The sequence below is a fragment of the Prionailurus bengalensis genome, chromosome D4 (assembly GCF_016509475.1).
Source record: "Prionailurus bengalensis isolate Pbe53 chromosome D4, Fcat_Pben_1.1_paternal_pri, whole genome shotgun sequence".
Lineage (NCBI taxonomy): Eukaryota > Metazoa > Chordata > Mammalia > Carnivora > Felidae > Prionailurus > Prionailurus bengalensis.
This window is the reverse complement of record NC_057359.1, coordinates 75,094,493-75,115,847: the sequence shown is the minus strand read 5'-3', so window position 1 is coordinate 75,115,847 and position 21,355 is coordinate 75,094,493. Positions and strand designations below refer to the sequence as shown.

At 44.7% G+C, this 21,355-nt stretch overlaps 1 protein-coding gene across 5 annotated transcripts in view; it reads left to right on the top strand.

Annotated features, from left to right (window-relative positions):
• TNC (tenascin C) overlaps positions 1–21,355 on the top strand; it is a 95,523-nt gene that overhangs the window by 41,234 nt on the left and 32,934 nt on the right. For 2 of the 5 annotated variants that reach the window (XM_043565857.1, XM_043565859.1), the window contains exons 8-15: positions 955–1,140; positions 1,397–1,486; positions 3,161–3,424; positions 11,607–11,879; positions 12,691–12,963; positions 13,568–13,840; positions 16,281–16,553; positions 18,842–19,114. In XM_043565857.1, the coding sequence (XP_043421792.1) occupies positions 955–1,140; positions 1,397–1,486; positions 3,161–3,424; positions 11,607–11,879; positions 12,691–12,963; positions 13,568–13,840; positions 16,281–16,553; positions 18,842–19,114 (1,905 nt within the window). Of the gene's footprint in view, positions 1–954; positions 1,141–1,396; positions 1,487–3,160; positions 3,425–11,606; positions 11,880–12,690; positions 12,964–13,567; positions 13,841–16,280; positions 16,554–18,841; positions 19,115–20,255; positions 20,529–21,355 lie in introns of all 5 variants that reach the window. The other 3 variants (XM_043565858.1, XM_043565860.1, XM_043565861.1) reach the window with 3 other exon arrangements.

Genomic DNA, 21,355 nt, shown 5'->3' with positions numbered 1-21,355 from the left:
TGAGATCATGACCTGAGCTGAAGTCGGACGCTTAACCAACTGAGCCACCCAGGTGCTCCTAGAGAGTAATATTTCAAAGAAAAAAAAAAACTATACCCAAATAACCTTCCAAAAATAAAAATAAAAAGCACACATAGGGGCGCCTGGGTGGCTCAGTCGGTTAAGTGTCCGACTTTGGCTCAGGTCATGATCTCACGGTCCGTGAGTTCGAGCCCCGTGTTGGACTCTGTGCTGACAGCTCAGAGTCTGGAGCCTGCTTCAGATTCTGTGTCTCCCTCTCTCTCTGACCCTCCCCCATTCATGCTCTGTCTCTCTCTGTCTCAAAAATAAATAGACATTAAAAATAAAATTTAAAAAATAAAAATAAAAATAAATAAAAAAAAGAAAAGAAAAGAAAAAGAAAAGCATACATAGAAGATGCTGCTGGTCTGACAGTCTCAGACAAAAGCTGATTAAAATAAAATTCAAATAAATATTTTCATAATAAAGTAGTTTATGGAAAGCATGAATGACAAAGAGGCCTGTAACCTCCTAGCCTGTGGCAGCCTTTTAAAAGTTCCAAGATGTCAATCAATCACTGATTCAATAAATATTTTCTTCGGAGTTCAGTGAGCTCTGTGTGATTTATTAGAAGTGCAGCGATGGGCACAACAGACCAGTTCTTACTTACACTCACAGACCTTATTTGTAAGTTTCTGTTTATATTTTTTTTAAGCACAAAATCTGGGGAGCGCATGCATGACTAGAGTATCACACACATCAGTAAAGGGGAGAGGTGCCCTACATGCAGTATTTGTTTCCATCTGTGCATCAGCAGTACAGGTGGGTGTGGGGGAGATACTGTCGTTTTTCTCCAAGGGTAGGTGCCTTTCATGTTTCAGCTTGAACTGTCAGACTCCCACTCTCCTGGTGCCTAGTGTTTGTGATATAAATGTCCCTTCCTCTTCCACACAGGCCTGGATGCTCCCAGGAATCTCCGTCGCGTCTCCCAGACGGACAACAGCATCACCCTGGAGTGGAGGAATGGCAAGGCAGCCATTGACAGTTACAGAATTAAGTATGCCCCCATCTCCGGAGGTGACCATGCTGAGGTGGAAGTGCCAAGGAGCCAGCAAACCACAACCAAAACCACGCTCACAGGTGAGCTGCGCACCCCAGACCCAGCGGGCCCGTGGGGCACGTGTCCCCATTTTGCAGCCCTCCACAAGGAGAAAACGCTGCGGTTCCCAGCTACCTCTCTCACTTGGAATTCAGTGACTCAGTCTGTAGAACATACCAGACACTGAGAAATCACGGCCTCCAGCGACAGGCAGCTCAGGGCCATTCTTCCGATCCTCTGAAAGTCTTTCCAGTTTGGGGCTGAATAATATCGACCTGCACATTCTTTCTCACTTAGGTCTGAGGCCGGGAACTGAATATGGGATCGGAGTGTCTGCCGTGAAGGCCGACAAGGAGAGCGATCCGGCCACCATCAATGCGGCCACAGGTGAGATGCCCCTGGATCCCCACCACCACTGGGCTCCTGCATACAGACACACTAGGGCCCAGGTGACAGAAAACCTACTTTGAAAGAAACAGTAGACACACAGAGGAGAAAGAGGCCCTTAGGATCATCCAGCCCAGATGTCTAATTCCAAAGTAACATAAGCACGCCACATCTCAATGATACTGAGGGGAACAAGAATTTTTTAGGAGAAATTGGAACCAGAGTTTATAAGAAACCTGCAAACTTTTTTAAGTTGGTAATCATTTCCATTTTTTTGGTAAACCATGAACCAATCCAAACATATCTGGGGGGTTTTCTCTTAGGAAACACCTGACTTTTATTATGTACCCTCGTCCCACAGATGAGAAGTGGCAGGAACACGGTTTCAGACAGACTTTGCTCTTATCCATTCCATCCTGAAGCTCCAGGCTCTGGATGAGGGTGGTAAGGAGCGGTGTGATGTGAAGCCATTGGTTCTTTCCTCAAGTTTCTTTCTTTTTTTTCCTGGAAAGTTTATTTAAAAAAAAAAAAAAGCAAGAAAGGAAAGGAAACTCTTCCCTCTACTTCTCCATCAGCCTCCTCCTTACTTCCCCCCAGACACCATGAAGAAAAAGGGTCTGGTGTACAGAGAGAACATAGATCGTGCCTCATGGAGCTTCCTCTTTATGCAGGAGCCAATGCTAAGCACTTGCACACATACTCTTTTTTATCTTTTTATTTCGAGCTAATTGTCAATTCACATGCTATTGCGAGAAGTATCACAGAGAGATCCCCAAGGGTTAAAGCTGCGTAATCCTAGAATAGTATCACAACCAGGAAACTGACATCGATGCAAGCTATCAACTTTATGCACACTTCACTAGTTTTACATGCACTCACTTTTTTTTTTTCAACATTTATTTATTTTTGGGACAGAGAGAGACAGAGCATGAACGGGGGAGGGGCAGAGAGAGAGGGAGACACAGAATCGGAACCAGGCTCCAGGCTCCGAGCCATCAGCCCAGAGCCCGACGCGGGGCTCGAACTCACGGACCGCGAGATCGTGACCTGGCTGAAGTCGGACGCTTAACCGACTGCGCCACCCAGGCGCCCCTACATGCACTCACTTTTGTATGTGTGTGTAATTAGTTGTACATAATTTTATCATCCGCAGCTTTTTTAATCCACCGGTGTCTTTAAGACACAGAATAGTCCATCAGTAGGATCGCTTTTGTCCCCTCTTTTGTAGCCACAGGCACATCCCTCTCTCTCCCTCTCCCTAACCCTTGGCAAATCCCTGTTCTTTCCTTCATCCCTGTAATGTTATTTCAAGAATGCTACATATAAAGATTCACCCAGTATGCAGCCTCCAGAGATTGGCTTTTTCCCTCAGCGTCATTCTCTCAAGGTCCATTCAAGTTATTTAAAAGTTAGTTATTTTTAGATGCTTTTAATGGAGTAGTACTTCATGGTATGGATGTACCACTGTATTCTTCTTAATCTTCCAAAATGCCAAGGCAACGTTCAGCGGCAGTTGACAAAAGTGAAAACCCAGTCTCAGAGGGGAAAGTCGCCCGCAGCCAGCCAGCCCCTGTATGCAGAGCTGGGACTGGAGCCCAGAGCTGCCCTCCAGCCCCAGAAGCAGCCCAGCCTCCCAGCCTGAGGAATGTTCATCTCTCTCTGCTTTCCTCCCAGACATGGATGCACCCAAGGACCTCCGGGTTTCTGAAACCACGGAGACCAACCTGACCCTGCTCTGGAGGAAGCCTTCGGCCAAGTTTGACCACTACCGCCTCAACTACAGCCTTCCCTCAGGGCAGCCGGTGGAGGTGAAGCTTCCGAGAGATGCCACCTCCCACGTGCTGAGGGGCCTGGAACCCGGGCAGGAATATACCATCCTCCTCACAGCCGAGAAGGGCAGGCACAAGAGCAAGCCGGCACGAGTGAAGGCGTCCACAGGTGAGGTCGGCCTCTGAGCTCCCTCCACACCCTCTGTTGATTCCGAGGTTTGCAGGCCCCTAAGTCGGCCTGTCTCTATAAGGGAAACCCAAGTGAGAAAACGCGCAACTGTCTCTCCTTGTGCCTCCTCGACATAAATAACACTGTGAAGGAGCCACTTCCCCACCTTTCCCCTGTCAGCTGATTCGGCAAAGTCTTCCTGCTGGGAAATCACTAGTGCTTGCTAAATATTTCTTCCTGGGAGAACTTAAAGCATCAGGGTTGGTGTTTGTCTTTGGTTCTTTTTTTAAAATTAATTTGGTGCATTTTACAGACTCTTTCAAATTGTTTCTGGGTTTTTTTTTGTCCCCCCTCTCTTTAGCCTAACGATAACTTACTTTGCACTTCATTATTTTTTCAAGATGGCCATGACGTTGGTAATAATTCTTCGGTTATTTCTCACTGAATTTTTTTTAAACGTATTTATTATTATTGTTGTTTTTAGTAATCTCTACACCCGATGTGGGGCTTGAACTCACGACCCTGAGATCAAGAGTTGCAGGCTCCACTGACTGAGCCAGCCTGGCACCCCTCCCACTAATGTTTTCATTCCAGGTCTTTTGCTTCCCTCTAAGGTTACCTGAAAATTTGCATATGGTCCTTTGAGCAGCCTTTCACAGCACCCTTCCCATTTTCTCTTTTCCCCTAGTCATCAAGAGGCCAACTTGGTTTGCTAAATCCTGATCTCCAGTGTCCCTTCCACCCCAGTTATCCTGTTCTTTGTACCTGCTGCCACCCTTCCTCAATGGCTAAGTTGAAAAAACGATCAGAAAAACCATCCATTCTTCCTACATGAAAAATATGTGCATATAATTTTGGCCCCAAACTTTTCAAAGAGGTATAGGCAGAAATGTTAATTCTATAAGGCTTGAAAGTAATATTCTTTAGTCTTGATTTAATTAGTATTTATCTAGAACCCACTGAATACACAGTATTGTGCTGATATTTGAGGGACTAGTGGGTCACATACTTAGCATTGTTATTTTCACTTATGGGCTCCTGCTCCCTGTCTGTGAGGGAGACCAACTAGAATGTTAGATGGATGGAAGGCAGTCAAGGAAAGGGGTGAATGGGAGAAACAGGGGCAGCCAGAGAAAGTTTTAGGGAAGAGATATTACTCCAACTCAATCTCGAAAATCAGAAAAGGGGTTGTAATGATGGGCAAATTTGGATATGCCTTGAAGAGTCTTTGTCATTTGTGAATGAATACCTTCACCTACATGTAAGAGAGAACTCAAATAGCAGTCACTTAAGCAAAACAGAAGTTGATATCTTCTCTTAGAAGATAAATCTGAGCCTAGGTGGTTCAGGTATGGCATAGCAGGTCCAAGTTAGCAGGGACTTGGGCTTTTCTCTGTTTCTGTTCCACCATTCTTAGTCCTTGGCTCTAGCAGTACAGCCTTCACATCCGTGTTCTGGGCAGCATGGAGGAGGAAGAACGAAAACCAAAAGGGAGTAGTACCTCCTAGATGAGTCTCTCTGGAAACCTCACCGTTGATTTCTCATAGTTCATAGGCTGATCCTAGCTATAAGCAAGTCTAGGAAAGGTAGTCTTCTGTCTCAGCATGTCACTGCCCACATAAAACTGTTGGAGAGCGAAAGGCTATTTGGTAGAAAAAGATGAGCCTCCTCAGAGAGTCTAAAGTGAGCTCAGGTGGTCAATTCTATGGACTCTGTGCATGTACTGCTTCCCACCCAGCTATGTGATGATCCTTAAGGATGCTCTGGAGGGACAATTTAATCCTAGAGAAGGGAAGAGCAAAATAGAATCCAAAAGAAATAATTCTATGGTAGAGATTTGAATGTTTCAGATTTGTAAACATGAACTTGTCATGAGGTGTCAGGAGACAGCAAAACAAGAGAGAATCAGAAAAACAAGAGAGAAAGCATTTCTTTCTCTTTTTTTCTTCTTCCTCTCTTTCTCCTCTTTTCTTCTTTTTCTCCTCCTCCTCCTCCTCCTCCTCCTCCTCCTCCTTTTCTCTCTCTCTGTCTCTCTTTCTCTCTCCCGTCTCTCTTTTTGCCTTTCCTTAGGTTTGACAAATGCTATATCAAAGAGTTTCCTATCTCCCCTCAATCATTTTACCCCCTGGCTGGAGCTAGGTTATCTTCTGTCTCCAGTGGGGAAGCCCCAGGCCTCAGCCGCTCAAGAAGATGAAAGCTTTTAAGTGAACCACAGGCTTGAATTACTTTGTCTCTGACTAAGAGCCCAGTTTTGGCATCCCAAAGGCTCAGTGGTTTCATTTCCGCAGCCATGCATTCTTAATACAGTTTCCAAAAAATCATGTTGTCTATTTAAAGATGTCCTTCATTTCAGTAAAATGGGCAAAGTTCCTTTTATTGGCTCTTCCTCCACAATCTCCACAATATTTTTCCCTATGGCTTTCTCCATAGAACAATTTAATTTTCTTAAAAGTTAGGTGGGCGTTTCTTTCCTCTCCTGAATTCTATGTTTTCAAGTCTCCAACATTTCCTCACTCAATAATGTACTGCTACTGAGCTCCATGAGTTAAGTTCTGTGGCTACTGGATCAGTTAGGACATATGTGTGCTTCCAAGGAACTTGCTGATAAACAGATTGACAGAAACAACACAACACTCCACTTTCTAGAGTTGGGGGTACAGAGGGTGCAGCAGAAGCACACAGTGACTCCTGGGCATCATGAAAGGCTTAAAATGGGGGGAAGCTCTTGCACAGACCCATAAAGACCATAAAGGTCTTGGTTGTGGAGTATGTGTAAGTACAAGTATAGGTACTTGGCCTTGTCCATATGGGAAGAACATACATATGGAAAGAAAAAAGAAACAGATACAGTGGGCACTCTTGGGCAAGTGTTCCCTGTGGCTGTGAGTCCCAAAATGTCAAAGGACTTCAGGTTCAAACCTCAGAAGAAAGGAACTCCCAGTTCTGCATCACAGACTTCTGAAGAGCAGCAGTCTGAAGTGCTATTCATTATCTGTGGGTTTTATGGAGATGTGGAATTGGCTGCCCCTAAAGCATTTTTCCCCCAGAGAATTCTAGAGCTCTAGCTGTGGAATTGATGCAGCACCAAATTAAAAGTATGCATAAGCTAACTGCCCATCACACCTGAAATACAATCCAAGGACCCTACCACAGCCCACATGGCCCTACGGAATTTGGCCCTTCCAATTTCTCTGACCCTCCCACCACTTGTCCCCTTATGCATTTCACCATGGTCACCCTGGCCTTCTCGCTGTTCCTTGAGTATACCAAGCCTGCTCCTGCCTTAGCGCATTTGTACGTGCTATACCGGCTGCCTAAATGCCACTCCTCTCCCAGTTATTCATTGGCATCTCCCTCATTTTATTCAACTCAAGTGTCATCTCAGTAGACTTCTCTGGCCACCAGTGTGAAATCATGTTCCCATCCTGATTTAGCCCTTCATGCTGCTCCAGAGTTCCTCATGACACTGACCTGACCTGATACTATTCAATAATTCATTTATTTGCCTATGACCTGCCTCCTACTACCAACCAGAATGTAAAGACTCTGTTTCTTTTTATCCAGTGCTGCATTCCCATTGCCTTAGGCACAGCCAAGCACACTGTGTGTGCTTCATGAGCATTCGGGGACCCCAGCTACTCCAGAGGGGTAGTGTTTCCATTGAACTTCTTGGTCTTTTCCTTCCACGTTTGCATTAACAGCCCAAATGCTATACCTTTAGGATTAAGGGAAGGAAAGCTATTCTGTTGTCTTCAATTAAGCTTACTCTGGATACAAAAGGAAGGAAAGAAAGGAGGGAGAAAGGGAAGGGAGGGAGGGGGAGAAAGAGAAAGAAAGAAAAAAACAGGGAGGAAGGAAGGTTGGAAGGAAGGAAGAGGGAGAGAGAGGGAGAGAGGAAGGAAGGAAGGGAAGAGGAGAAAGATACTATCCCTGTTAGTGTTGAAGAAAATTAGTGTGTTCAATGCCTCTCCCCCATGCCTAACCCCACCTTTATGTTCTGATAAACTCAGAATATACTCTGCTTAATCTCAGAATAAGAGTCCTGCTTAAAGTGGAGGCCATGAATTTGCCATAAGCAGTAAAGGACAAAGCAGACAGAATATGTAAAACACAAGGCCAATAAAGCATCTTTCCATACCAGCGTAAGACTCAACAATGATACTCCAGTAATTCTCCAGGGTTTGGGAAGCAGAAAGGTGGAATTTTGCTTATAGTCACAGCTGCAAGTAACAGAGAACATTCTGCTGCTATGCCATTTTTATTTTTTCATGGAGCAAACCAAATTTGTTCAAATATTTAACCATCCAACAAATATTTATTACTTGACTGCTATGGATCAGGCAATGCTGGTATATAGAACAGGAAGACACAACCCCTCTCCTCAAGAAACGATGCATGTTGCAATGAGAAAGAGAGAACCCAAACCCAAATTATAAGAATATAGCTAGTCTGTTTGAGAGGGAAGTGTGGGAAGCTATGGGAGCAGAAACAACTACCCATTCCAGACCCAAGCAAAGGGGAGGAAGGGTATCAGAGAAGGCTCTTCGGAAGATGTGATACTTGGCTGAGTCCTCAAAAAGGAAAAGGAGAAGGAAGTACAGAAGGGGGTAATGACATTTCCAGCAGGAGGAACAGCATGTGAGAAACTCAAAGGCATGAGCAACTTCACATTAGTGAAACATAAGCTATCCAGTCCTGCTGTATGATGGAGGGGAGAACAGCTAGGTATGGGGTTGGAGACATCATCAGAGACTGTCTACAAGGGGCAGTGAATATTGTGTTGAGGGGCTCTGGCTTCATTCTTGACAGTGATAAAGAGTCACTGAAAAGTTTTCAGGCAGGCAAGGCTTTTAATTTTAATTATCTTGACTTTTCAAGATGAGATCAAAGCAATTAAATCTACCCTTTGGGGTCCTTGGGCTTGAATTTGGCCATCCCCCCTCTGTGGGAGAATCACAGTCTCCCATTAATGAACACTAAAAGTGAATTCCTAATCAGCCAGCACTTGGTAATTACCATCTTCAAGATGGTGGAAGATTTAAAGTTGGCACATCTAAAGGTTTAAAGTCAGCACAGCCAGAAATTCCTTCAGGCCAGCTGGTCAACCCACCATGAGCATAGAATTGGGATTTCGAAATTCTGATTTCCCAGGCCCACTGACATTGTTCAGAGGGTAGATGCCAGTGCACAGCTGTAAGAAGAAGACAACAGCCTTTTCATAAAGAAATGCCAAGAAATCCAGCGTGCAACTCCACAGCGGAAACACCGGGCTTCTGGGGCAGTGAGCCCACCAGTGTGTCGTTTGTTGCTGAAATGTAGAGTCTGCATTTATGTGAAGCCTTTTGGTCCCCACCTCAACTATTGTCTGATGTATTTTTATTCATATTCTTCCCTCCAATTTCATAATTATTATCTCTCTCCCTTTAATTTCTCAATCAAGTTTATTCAGCGAAAGTTACAGCTTTTACTTATCTGACTAGCATTGATTTAATGAGAGATTGCGGGCGCACAGATATCACCCATTATGGAAACACTCACAGACTGCTCACTAAAGATAAACTGATACTCTTTCTTGATTTTCTTAGCCAAAAAAAAAGTGGAAGAATAGTCAAACATTTTGGTGGAAGTATTATCCATGTGATTATTACTATTTACTGAGCAACATGACATTATGTGAAAATTACTCTGTCAACTGTATGAAAAGATGAAGCAGGATGCAAGGGGCGTTGTACAATAGTATCAGTGGCATATAAAAAAGCCGATCCAAAGAAGATGGTTCTCCTCAGGAAAAGACATTCCCCACTGTGGATCCCCTCCTGTGCTCTCTCCATCCGTCTTTACTGTAAAAGCTTTCACAGACAAACCATAATCACCTCCTGCCTGCCTCAGTTAGGGAACTCCCCTCACCTGCCCCTCACCCCTCACAACCTGATTCCTAACATTGTCTTCATGGGAAAAAAAAAAAAAAGTTTTATGTCAGAATTAGAGAGACAACTTAAAAAGCAGTTACCTGAGAAGGAAAGACAGTGATTTAATTCACATAAAGGGGAAAATCGTCAATGTCAGCCAAGTTCCTGACAAGCAGTTTTGACAGAAGGAGGAGAAAAAAGAAGGAAGTAGGGTAAGAGGGGACATTTATGGGCTATAGGATTAATTTCTTTAACCTTAATGTGTTGCTTAGATTGTTTTTTATGCATGAAAACTGCTAGGATATTTGGAAAGGATGCACTTCTGATTTTAGCTGTGCTTAAATCCCAAGGCCATGGAGACAACTGTTTTATCTGTGTAGCACTGCTCCTGGCCTCCCAAGGGCCAGGGGCTTAAGGATGAGTGATTCTCCCTTTCTTTCTCCAAAACCAGATAGATCACTTTGACTTATAGGTCCTCTCTTTCTCATCAAGATCACGTTTTTGTGGTTAAGAACTGCTACGAGGTTCTGGGTGAGCTTCAGGGCATGAATTTGGGTTAAATGAGGAGCCTGTATGATGTAGTTCAATATCAGGTATGGTGAACATTTCCTGTAAGGCCCAGATAGTAAATATTTTAGACTTTTCAGGCCGTAAGGTTTCTGTCACAACTATTCAAGAGTGCCTTTGTAGCACAAAGCAGCCATCAACAATACAGGAATGAACAAGCATGGCTGTGTTCCAACAAAACTTTATTTATGACACCAAAATTTGAATTTCATTTGTATTTCCATATGTCATGAAATATTCTTTTTGGGTTTTTCCCCCAATCATTAAAAAATATAAAAACCATTGTTAGCAGTTCATTTTTAAAATAGACAGCAGGCAAGATCTGACCCTCAGATCATAGTTTACAGACCCCTGTTCTGGATCAAACAAGATTTGAAGGAGGATAAACTTTGTCAATATAAAACATTAGGAAGAACCTTTCCCCAGAACTTGGAAAAGTCTGAATTAAATAGATTCTTGAAAAGAAATCCCTCAGAAAGGATATCTTCAATTTATTTTTTTTTTAATTTTACTGTTTATATTATTTTTGAGAGAGAGAGACAGAGCACAGGCAGGGGAAGGGCAGAGAGAGAGGGAGACACAGAATCCAAAGCAGGCTCCAGGCTGCGAGCTGTCAGCACAGAGCCTGACGCAGGGCTCAAACCCACAGACAATGAGATCATGACCTGAGCCAAAGTCGGACACTTAACCGAGCCACCTAGGTGCCCCTTCAATCAGATTTCGAGCTAGGATTTTCAGGTTAGAAGTGTGCTTTAATGGACATAGGGTCCATTTGAAACTAGCAGCCAATGTGAGGCATAAACACAGAAACAATTTATTCTTTTAAATGAGCTCAAGGCAGTTCTTTCTCTGTTGTTTACAAGATCCATTTCCAGAGGAAATCCTTTCTTCCTAGGTCATGCAAAGCCCATTTAAGCTCAGCCCTGGGCAAATTATCACCTTGAAGGCATATTCAGACAGGTACATTGTTATTGTACTTTTTGTGTTGATGAGGTGAATGAAGATGGCACCTTTGATTTTAATTGAGCTTTAATAAGCTCTGTTCCTCCCAGGCCTTAGTCTTTCCATCCAGTAAGGGACGATTTTGCAAAGACTCCTCGCCTTCCTCAGTTTGCCTTCCTTGAAATGTGGTTAATTTATCTCTGATCTTTCTGAAGTAGTTTATGTGAACTGATTTGAGCCTCCGAAACGGACAAAAATTCCAACATAGAGACTGTAAAACAGACCTCCCGGAGGAGATTGAGGAAGCATGAGAAGGAAGGGAATCTAAAAGGAGCCCATTTTCTCAAAATACAGAAGGCTGAGCAGCTCAGACCAAGAATCCTGAGAATAGCAGAAAGCTGTTCCTTATGATCTCATCCTTAGAATGAGAGACACTTTCCAAAATGGAAACTGAAGCCTAGAGCACTCCTAATGTGGATATGGAGAGTTTTCTATATTCACAGGACACTGGTCAGTAGGAATATACCATTTCCACAAGACACACCCAAATATGCCACAAGGCAAAATAAAGTATTACATTGATTTTTCTGGTGATGTTTTGATGGCAACAGCAGCACTCGGGGATGCAGAAACGCGGCACTCGGCCCTGCCCTGGCTCCCACCGCAGGACTTTCAGCATTGGCAATGGGTTTGCCATTTCTGGGTTCCCAGAAGGAGAGGGATTTGAGGAATGGTTTAACTGACCCATCTCTGTCATTATTCAGACCATGCCCCTGAACTGGAAAACCTCACGGTGACCAAGGTTGGCTGGGATGGCCTCAGACTCAACTGGACCGCAGCTGACCAGGCCTATGAGCATTTTGTCATTCAGGTGCAGGAGGCCAACAGGATGGAGGCAGCTCAGGACCTCATGGTGCCCGGCAGCCTGCGGGCTGTGGACATCCCGGGCCTCAAGGCCAACACCCCTTATAGAGTCACCATCTATGGGGTGATCCGAGGCTATAGAACACCAGTGCTCTCTGCTGAGGCCTCCACAGGTACCTCTTATCCTTCTGTCTCTAGCTTCTGCTTTTCCTAACAGGAAACTACCCACAGATAATCAGACACAACACATAACCAGACACAGTTCACTTGAAAAAAAATTTTTTTTAAGTTTATTTATTTTGAAAAAGAGTGCAAGTGGGGGAGGAGCAGAGAGAGAGAGAGAGAGAGAATCCCAGGCAGGCTGTGCAGTGTCAGCGCAGAGCCTGATGTGGGGCTTAAACTCACAAACTGTACGGTCATGACCTGAGCCGAAATCGAGTTGGACACTTAACCGACTGAACCACCCAGGCACCCCAGACACAACTTGCTTTTGAATGGACTCATTCTGCCCCAAGTTATGGCACCGTGGTGTCTAATGGAGGGAAGCCATCAGGCTACATGACTCCAGGGGTACCTTTGACACCACAACCCATGTGAACAACACCCTTTGGAGTTGTGCACAGCCCTGCCTGGGGACCATACACACAGCCCCAAAGGCAAGGATCTTTATCTTCACAAACAGGCTCCCTCTTGGCAAGGGATGTTAAGACGTTATACTTAAAAGGAAAAAAAAAAATCACAAAATTAATCTCCTTGTCCACTGAAGGTTAGGACAGTTCTTTAGTAAAGTAAGATGACAAATATTTTTCTATACCTCATGCTCTTTGTTCTATTCCTCAAATTTAGGAGGAATAGCTGCATGCTGCATGTTTATTAAAGACAGTCATATATTTTTAAGTAATATAAAGCCTATTCTTGTGTTCAAGACTCCCTGGATCTTGCTGTGTGATTTGATCATTAAACTAGTTCTTTGTCCTTCTCCAGGGGAAACTCCCCATTTGGGAGAGATCATGGTGTCCGAGGTGGGCTGGGATGCCCTCAAACTCAGCTGGACTGCTCCGGAAGGAGCCTATGAACAGTTTTTCATTCAGGTGCAGGAGACTGATACAGTAGAGGCAGCCCAGAACTTCACAGTCCCCGGAGGACTGAGGTCCGTGGACCTGCCTGGGCTCAAAGCAGCCACTCATTATAACATCACCATCCGTGGGGTCACGCAGGAATTCAGCACGACTCCTCTCTCTGTTGAAGTCTTGACAGGTATTCTAGACTGGTTCATTAATTTACTTCCTCCCCTTGTCTCTGCTCAGGAGGGATCAAAGCTCTTCCTGCTGTAAGCTGGGCTCAGCCCCTGCCACATTGGGGAACACTGGTGAATCATCCCCGCTCCCATCCGAATGTCATATCCCTTATTTGGCCAAGTCCGAGTGTAGCATGTTAGCCAATTCCATGGAAAATTCCACCTACTCTTCCCTTACAAAAGTGAGAGGTGACTTTTCTTTCAAAGCAAGTTTTCAGTCATAACAGCTAAGAAGTTGGAAAACACAGTTTGCAAGTGGGAAAAAAAAAATTGGTCTGAGCTCATTTTAAGAACACACTAAAAGATTCCCCCAAAGCCCCATTTATATGTTAAGAATGGAAGTTATGAACAATTCCTAGAACTATTTTTCATTCCCGGAGACTGAACAGAAAACCCCTGGCTTTAGTGCCAACAGAGTGTGCTCTACACCTGCTGTAAATCATGCATCTGTAATCAACACTAACCAGACAACTCATCCCAACCTCAGCCAAAATGTCATCTCACCTGAATCCTAGCACGCAATTACCTTTTTTAGTAACTCAGCAACTCTTTGTCCTTACGCAGAGGAGGTTCCAGATCTGGGAAACCTCACAGTGACCGAGGTTCGCTGGGATGGCCTCAGCCTGGACTGGACGGCCCCCGAAGGGCTCTATGAGCAGTTTGTCATTGCAGTCCGGGAGGCTGACCAGGCCGAGGAAGCTCACAGTCTCACGGTTCCTGGCAGCCTACGCTCCGTGGAAGTCCCAGGCCTCCGGGCCAGTACCCCTTACATGGTCACCCTGCGTGGCAAGGTCAGGGACCGCAGCACTCGACCTGTTGTTGTGGAGGCCATCACAGGTATAGGACCCTCCTCCCATACCAGGGACATGATTGAGCCAACCTCTCTTTGGAAGAGAGAGAACATTTCCCACGTGTCCAAGTGTGGTCTCAGTGTTCCGACAGGCAGCGTGAAGGGAGGCTCTAACTCAGGAAGGGCTGGGTTGGAATTGCACCTTGCTGGATTTTCTTGGGTCTAGCATTTTACATTTCTGAGCCTTCTTTTCTCACCTTCAAATCAAAGATAATACTCTACCTCAGAACATGGGCCTGAGCAGTAGATGAAATAATGACCGAAAATGCTTAGCAAAGCTCCATTCCTGTAGTAAATATTGAACGGCACATAGCTAAATATATAAGATAACCATGTAACTAATAAAAATAGCATAAACAGTAGGGCCATGGTGGCACAAGAATAGGCTCAGAACTTTCTAGAGAAATCTTACCATTAGAGGCCTCAGAGGCCCTAACGTTGTCCAACTTGTAGTCACATCTCTATGGAATAACCTTTGAAATGATCCTCTGCCGAAATTGTTCAAGTCTGTCTCTCCTTAAGAGACACTCAGGGAAGGCATATTTCTAAGAAAAAACAGCCACATTTGACTTCAATGTTTTTCATTCAGTTTAGGGAGGAAAAACAATTTATCTCAATTTGTCCCCTGGAAATATGCTGTTCCATCTGTCATTGGAAACTCTGTGCTGTTCATGAGTTTCTAGAAACCGCTTTAAAGGGGGCAAATGGGCCAAATTTTTGGTAATCGGGTTCTTATGCTGGGCCCTAAGTCCATGCCCTTCTCTATCTATCTATCCTGTGTTTTGATAATACTATCCAAATAACCTAGGTCAAATAAATTGTTCTCCTTGCTCACATATACCAAGTAAAGTTGGTACTTGTGAGAACCGACACACAATTCCAAAAATGAGAAAGGTGATGTTACGATCCAGCTGTGCTGGCTGAGTCAGTGTTATCCTGTGCTGCCTGGAATGTCTTCAGACCCAGTGAGCCAGAGGGGCTATTGAGGCACCTGTGATCTGGATGCAGGATGCTAACAGTCTCTATCTGTAACAACAGAATTCCTTTTGCACGTGAAACGTTACCAGGAACCTCACTACGTGCCAGATAAATGAACAGCTCTTCTTGATGAACTAAGAGGGCAGGGAGGACTGCCTTCACTGATACCCCCACCAGAGCACCAAGGCTACATGGTCATTTGAATACAGCCCCTCAAAAAGGCCGAGTTTGCTCAGACTCACAGGCACTGAGAACAAGTGCCTCAATGCACCTTTCTTGGCTGCTGGAATCCTTACAGATATTTTCTTTTGTAACTTCAAGTGCATGGCCACGGCAGCCTTTAAAAAGTCTGAGCAGTTGCATATAATCCTGAGAGGTATCCCACCAAGCAGTGGGTTTTCCCGTATTCAGAATCCAGACTTTCTAAAATCGGCAATAAGAAACACGTTAAATCTCCTTGCTACATGGTAGGAAGATCAATAGTGGGCCCTGCTCTGCACCATTGGCTGAGAAAAATTTACCACTTTTAATTAAAAGTGGGCACTCATTTCACACAAATGGCTTCGCTTCATGATGCAGCCACTCTTTGTTCTGGCACAAAGTACTAGCAGAAGGTGGGAGGGAAAGAACCAAGCCAAGAATCTAGTGCAGAACATTTGATCCCTAAAAGCCCAGTAGAGTCCAGAGAAAAAACATCACACATGTCCACACTGAGACAACATACACTTTATAAAGCCTGCCTGATAGCAGGTGGCCAGCAATAAGACAATCTCTTCAACACGAAGTCCTGAAATGAGGCTGATAATTCTCTCCAGTATGGTTGAGAAGTTCCAAGGGGAAACATCTAAACGGTGATGTATTTGTTGGGTAGCCACTTACTGGGCACTCACGATGGCTTAGGCATGATACTCAGGGGTTTATAAATGGTATTTAGCCATCACACAGTCCAGTGATATGTCAGCCCCCTTTATAGGTGAGCAGAGTAAGACTCAGAGGTGAGCTGGGTGATGGGCCCAAGATGACCTGGCTAATAAAGATCATTGTGGGAATTCCAACTAAAGCCCAGCGGCCTCCAAAGCCTCCACTTTTAACATCCCTATCCCCCTTACCCTGACCCACAGTCCCACTTTTCCAACTGCCCTTTCATTTCTGGCCATGCATGTGCAGAGACCCCCTGTGGGTTGTGCAGTGGTCCAGACAGTATTGCCATCTCAAGGATGAACAGCGCAGATCTTCCCCTTTCTGACTGTTTTCAACTCCTGAAGAAGGGCTGTGGCCAGATTACCACAATTCAAGTCAGAAGTAAATGCCCAGAGACCAAGAATGACCACACTTGCACACAAAAATTCTCTCGCCTCTTTCTCTCTTCCCTAGAGCTGGGCTGTGGGATGTTTGGTTTCCTCCTTTTTTTGGTTTGCAGAACTGACAAATAACGTCTCTGTCCTTCAGAGGAGCTCCCCCAGCTGGCGGACATAGCCGTGACCGAGGCTGGCTGGGATGGCCTCAGACTCAACTGGACCACAACTGATCAGGCCTATGAGCACTTTGTCATTCAGGTGCAGGAGGCCAACTGGGTGGAGACAGCTCAGAACCTCACTGTGCCCGGCAGCCTGCGGGCTGTGGACGTCCCGGGCCTCAAGGCCAACACCCCTTATAGAGTCACCATCTATGGGGTGATCCAGGGCTATAGAACACCAGTGCTCTCTGCTGAGACCTCCACAGGTACCTTCCTCCCCACTATTGACGCCCCTCCCCAAGCCACCCTGCTTTCTCTCCATGAAACTTTGCGGAAAGTCAGCTTCTCTCCATGTCTGAGTCCTTCCCTTATGCCCCTTAGTGGCTGGTCATGCATGTCCAGAGACCACACCATAAGCTGTGCCTTGGTCTGGATGCCTCTGCCATTTTGAGGATGAATGATAAAGATGTTGCCTTTTCTGACCTCCAGCCTCCAGCCTCTCCCAGACTTCCTACCACTAACTCTCTTTTGAATGATGGCTTTTGGTTTCAAGAGACAGCCTGATGGTTTTAATTCTCTTTTCCAGTGCTAGGATATAACTAAAAGCCGTCCCTTACCATGTGTGAGTTCTGGTAAAGCATAGGTTATTTACTTTAGAGGGTCTTTTTGCTAGTTGGAAAAGGCGCTTTTCTATCCCAAATCCCTCAAGGGTATGGGCACTGTGGTTCTTGCATTTAAAAGAAATGTTTTAATTTAAATGTTTCTTTAAAATACACAGAGTATAATAAGAGAACTGAATTACCCTCCTCCGGGCAGTTCTCTCAGATACTGAGTCATTGTTAGAACACCAAATTAGCAAATAGCTAGACCAAAAAGAAAAAAAAATCACACAATTATGACTGGAGACAGTACCAAAGAAAAAGCCATTCATTCAGAGAAGTACACACAGCAGCATTTGAAGCAAGGAATGTCCCAGGCTATGAATGTCAAAGATCTGATGCCCTTTTTGCTCTTTTAAATAAGAGTTGCTCCCTGGAGTGTTGGCCTTTGCATATGGCGCACTCCCAGCGCTGACCCAGGAGGGTGTGCTGTGCCTTACTAGTCACTCTGCTCCAGTGACAAGGCAGTCAGTGTTTCCCCAGGGGCCTGCCTCAGCAAGCAGCCTTCCCCAGCACCATTCTCCATTGCGCATCTTCCTATATGCGTCCATTGGTTGGAAGCTCGGTAGAGGTTGTCTTGCTTGGGTTTGTATATGCCTGCCCCATTTTCAGGTAATTATGGCAACCAAACCTTCATGCAAACCTGTACAACCTCACTGATTCCAGCAAAAGCATAGACCTGCATTTTAGCCTCCATCATTTCAATAACCCTCACTGAGATCAACAGAATACAGACAGCCACTGTATGAGTGGTGACCTTGAAATGCCTAGAAATTGCAACTGGCAACCATATCGGACATTCATAAATCATCCCTTCCCAGAAGGCAAGAGAAATCACCTGCCGCTTCTGATCTTTCCTGCAGACCTTGTGGTTGGGTGCCCTTCATATTTTTATGTGATTTTTTTTTCCTTCTTAATGATAGCGACATTCCTGTTTCTGATGAAATGGTATGAGAGGAGGAAGGTCCATGACCCCATCTGATCTGTGTCTCACTAAATGTGATGGGATGGGAAGGCCTTCCCCTTCCCTGCTAGAGAGGCACTACTTGCTCCTCACACCTTGCTTCTGCTTTCCTTCTGCATATTTTATTCCAATTGCACAGAAAAGCACTGGTAGGACCATCTCCAAGACAAAATGTTATTTCTTGGCCGAACAGGCGTTGCCTGACTGCCTTGCCTCGGCTCAGCTCTCTTGGTTGGCAATGTAAGTAGTAGCTTTCTTGGCTCCCGTAGAGGCAGTTAAGAGAGGACGAGCTATTCTAACAGAATATGAAAGCAGCTGGCCCTTGTCAGAAGTATGATGAAAATACCAAGAATCACACTGACAAGTTGCCAGTTCCCTTTAAGTCACAAAATCAGAAGCCTCAGGGTACCACCTTTGGGAGGGTGATGGCATCAGAATTATTTAGCCTTTATTTAAATAGATGGGAGCTCCCTCAAAGCAAAGGATGCCTGCAGGAGGGAGCCAAGTAACTGTGGTCTCCTGAGTGCAATTCTGGCAACTAAAGACTGCCAGCACTCATATCTCTTGACCGATGGCCAGCATCCGGGCAGCGGGGCTCCCAGAAGCATCTGAACTTAGGCACCACGGTTCCAGCTGACATCATTCAGATGTCTTCTCACACATGGGATCTCAGCCAGCTTGATCATGTATGGCTGCTCCAGAGCAGGGGAATCCAATTTGCCAGACCTTCCTCTTTTCTTCTTTTAACAAATCCCCTTTTTCTCTCCCGCTGGCACTGACTGGTGACACTGCTTGGTATCCCCCTAACCCTGAACTAGCAGGTCTTTCTACCCAGCCATGTTTCTCTTAACAACCTCAATCTTAAAACACAGGCCAAATAATCAACCCAAATTCATTTATTTTTTCTTCTTCCCTACCCTTCCTTTTTCAGCTGCAGAACCTGAAATTGGAAACTTAACTGTTTCTGACATAACTCCTGAGAGCTTCAATCTCTCCTGGACAGCCACCGATGGGGCCTTCGAGACCTTTACCATTGAAATTGTTGATTCCAATAGGTTTTTGGAGATGATGGAATATAATATCTCTGGTGCTGAACGAACTGCCCACATCTCAGGGCTACACCCTAATAATCATTTTATTGTCTACCTCTCGGGACTTGCTCCCAGCATCCGGACCCAAACCATCAGTGCCACGGCCACCACAGGTACATCTGCCTTCTCCATTCTGACCACCTCTCTCTAGAGTCTTCTTTGCAGGGTGAAGCTGCTTATTCACTCCTTCTTTGCAGGGTGAAGCCACAGTGCATTAACTGCTCCACAATGCTAGGCTAGAGCACTACTTAACATAACTCTCTCCAACAGCAGCCCAAATGGTGGATTTCTGTTAAACCCTTTGCCTGATCTATTACTGACCAGGACATTTGCAGCATAAAATGTAATCTGGCCCAGATTGCCATATGGAATCTGGAGAAAAGAATTCTACCCTTCTATACCTAAGAAGCAAGAGTTGTCCTTGATTTGGAAAGATGTCTGCATCAAAAAAGTCTTAAAAATTATATTTTGTGTTATCCTAATATCTTTGGCCTCCTAATACCCAAATATCCCAATGGTCTAATGAAATCGTGTTGGTACTGTTATTTTTTTTCAACTTGGAAAATGATAAAAAAAAAAAAAAGCAGATTACTAATCAGATGGGTGCACAAGGAAGTCGTGCCATCCAGACCATCCCAAATCCAATGCAATCTCTAGGAGAAAATACATGAACAGGCTGTCTTGCTCCCAGAAGAGTAAATGGTTGATTGCAAAAATAGAAGTCGTCATGTTTATACAAGGAACTTGGCCAGCCAGAGTATAAGCTGCTCTCACTTAAATTTGTAGTGTCTGTGGTACACATCCTATGTGAGGCCCTCTCTGGCACGCAGCAAAAGAGAATTCTCTATCTGAATTTGAAAGGAGAAGCTTAGCCATTCAAAATAGCATTCTTAGCACATTTTGGATAATGAATCCAAGAAAAAGGTTGACATTGTAGCATCAAAATCATCTAACACTTAAGTCACCCATGGCTGAGGGAAGGTCTGTCCTCATTCTGCGTGAGACTACAGATTGTTAGCAGGGTGGTCTGTCATCTTCGCCATATTAAAGTACACAAAAACCTGGAGGAAAAAATTATTCAGCCCCTTATATTTGTTTCTCATGGCTCAAACTGGGTTTCAACAAGGACAAATCTTTTATCAAAGGGTGAAGTCTAAAACTTTATGGATTTAGTCTTATGTGTTTTAGTTTTTGACTCTATTGTAATAGTGTTTTAAATTGACATGCTTTCATATTTTTTTCTGCTTGCTTTAGTGGCCGATGCTCTCCTTAGCCACCTCACTATCTCAAATGTGACCTGGGCCAGTATGGCCCTCTCGTGGAAAGCCCAAGAGGCTGCCTTTGATAGCTTTCTTATCGAAGTTAGGAATTCTGACCACGGCCAGGAGACGGTAGTGCGTTCTGTACCTGCGGCGTCTCGCAGCTCAATCATCACCAACCTCGCGGCTTCTTCTAATTACACTGCACACCTTCATGGGCTGATGGGCGGGCACCGCGCTCACACTCTAATGGCCCAAGCAACCACAGGTATTTCCCACGATGGCTTCTTCACTCTCCATTGAAATTCCTCTGGGGAGCAGTCCCCCAAAAAGCCCTCGCTACACATTTTTCATCCTCCTGGTTCCTCTAGATCTTTCCCAAATTTGACAGGGCCACCCAAATCAGAGCTTTAAAACTTAAAAAGAAAAACAATCACCCAGAAGTCAACGTCTTTTTCCTAAATGTGCACTCACATCTGGAGTCGCTCTGTTTGTTTATATAGAGTTAACCTGACTTGCTTTGGTTGAATTTCTACATCATCCTTCTCATCTGATCTTGAATAATCATTTCCAGTTCTACCCATTATCATCTGCCTGTGGTCTAATCAGAGTTTGCCTATGACATTGCCAAAGAGGTGTGTGCATGCCAGTTTGAGTTCCCTGGTCAGAATGATATTCATCCTTCTTCTCTCTTCCAAGATTCTAAAACACAGTGCCAGAAGCATGCAAAGAAAAGACCCTAACACACACTTCCAGAGCCAGAGGACCCAGTGGTCTCGTCTTGTTCTTGAGACTTTTATTTGCTTGCATTCCCTACAAATAGACTGTTCTCTTTTGACATTTACCCCACCAAGCATGCTTTGTCGTCTTCTGATACCTGTCACAAAATGTCCACCTTCTTTCATCTGTCATCTTGTCCAAATCTTGGTGCATGTGGTGAACATTCAGAGTATTACATTTTTGAAAATATCTATGTTTCCTGGAAGCATATGGCATGTCCAAGAATTATTTTGAAGGGTTAGAAGTGGTGAGAGAAAGATACCCCAGCTTGCATGGAACACTGGCCATACCTTCTCTCTCACTCTCTCTTTGAGG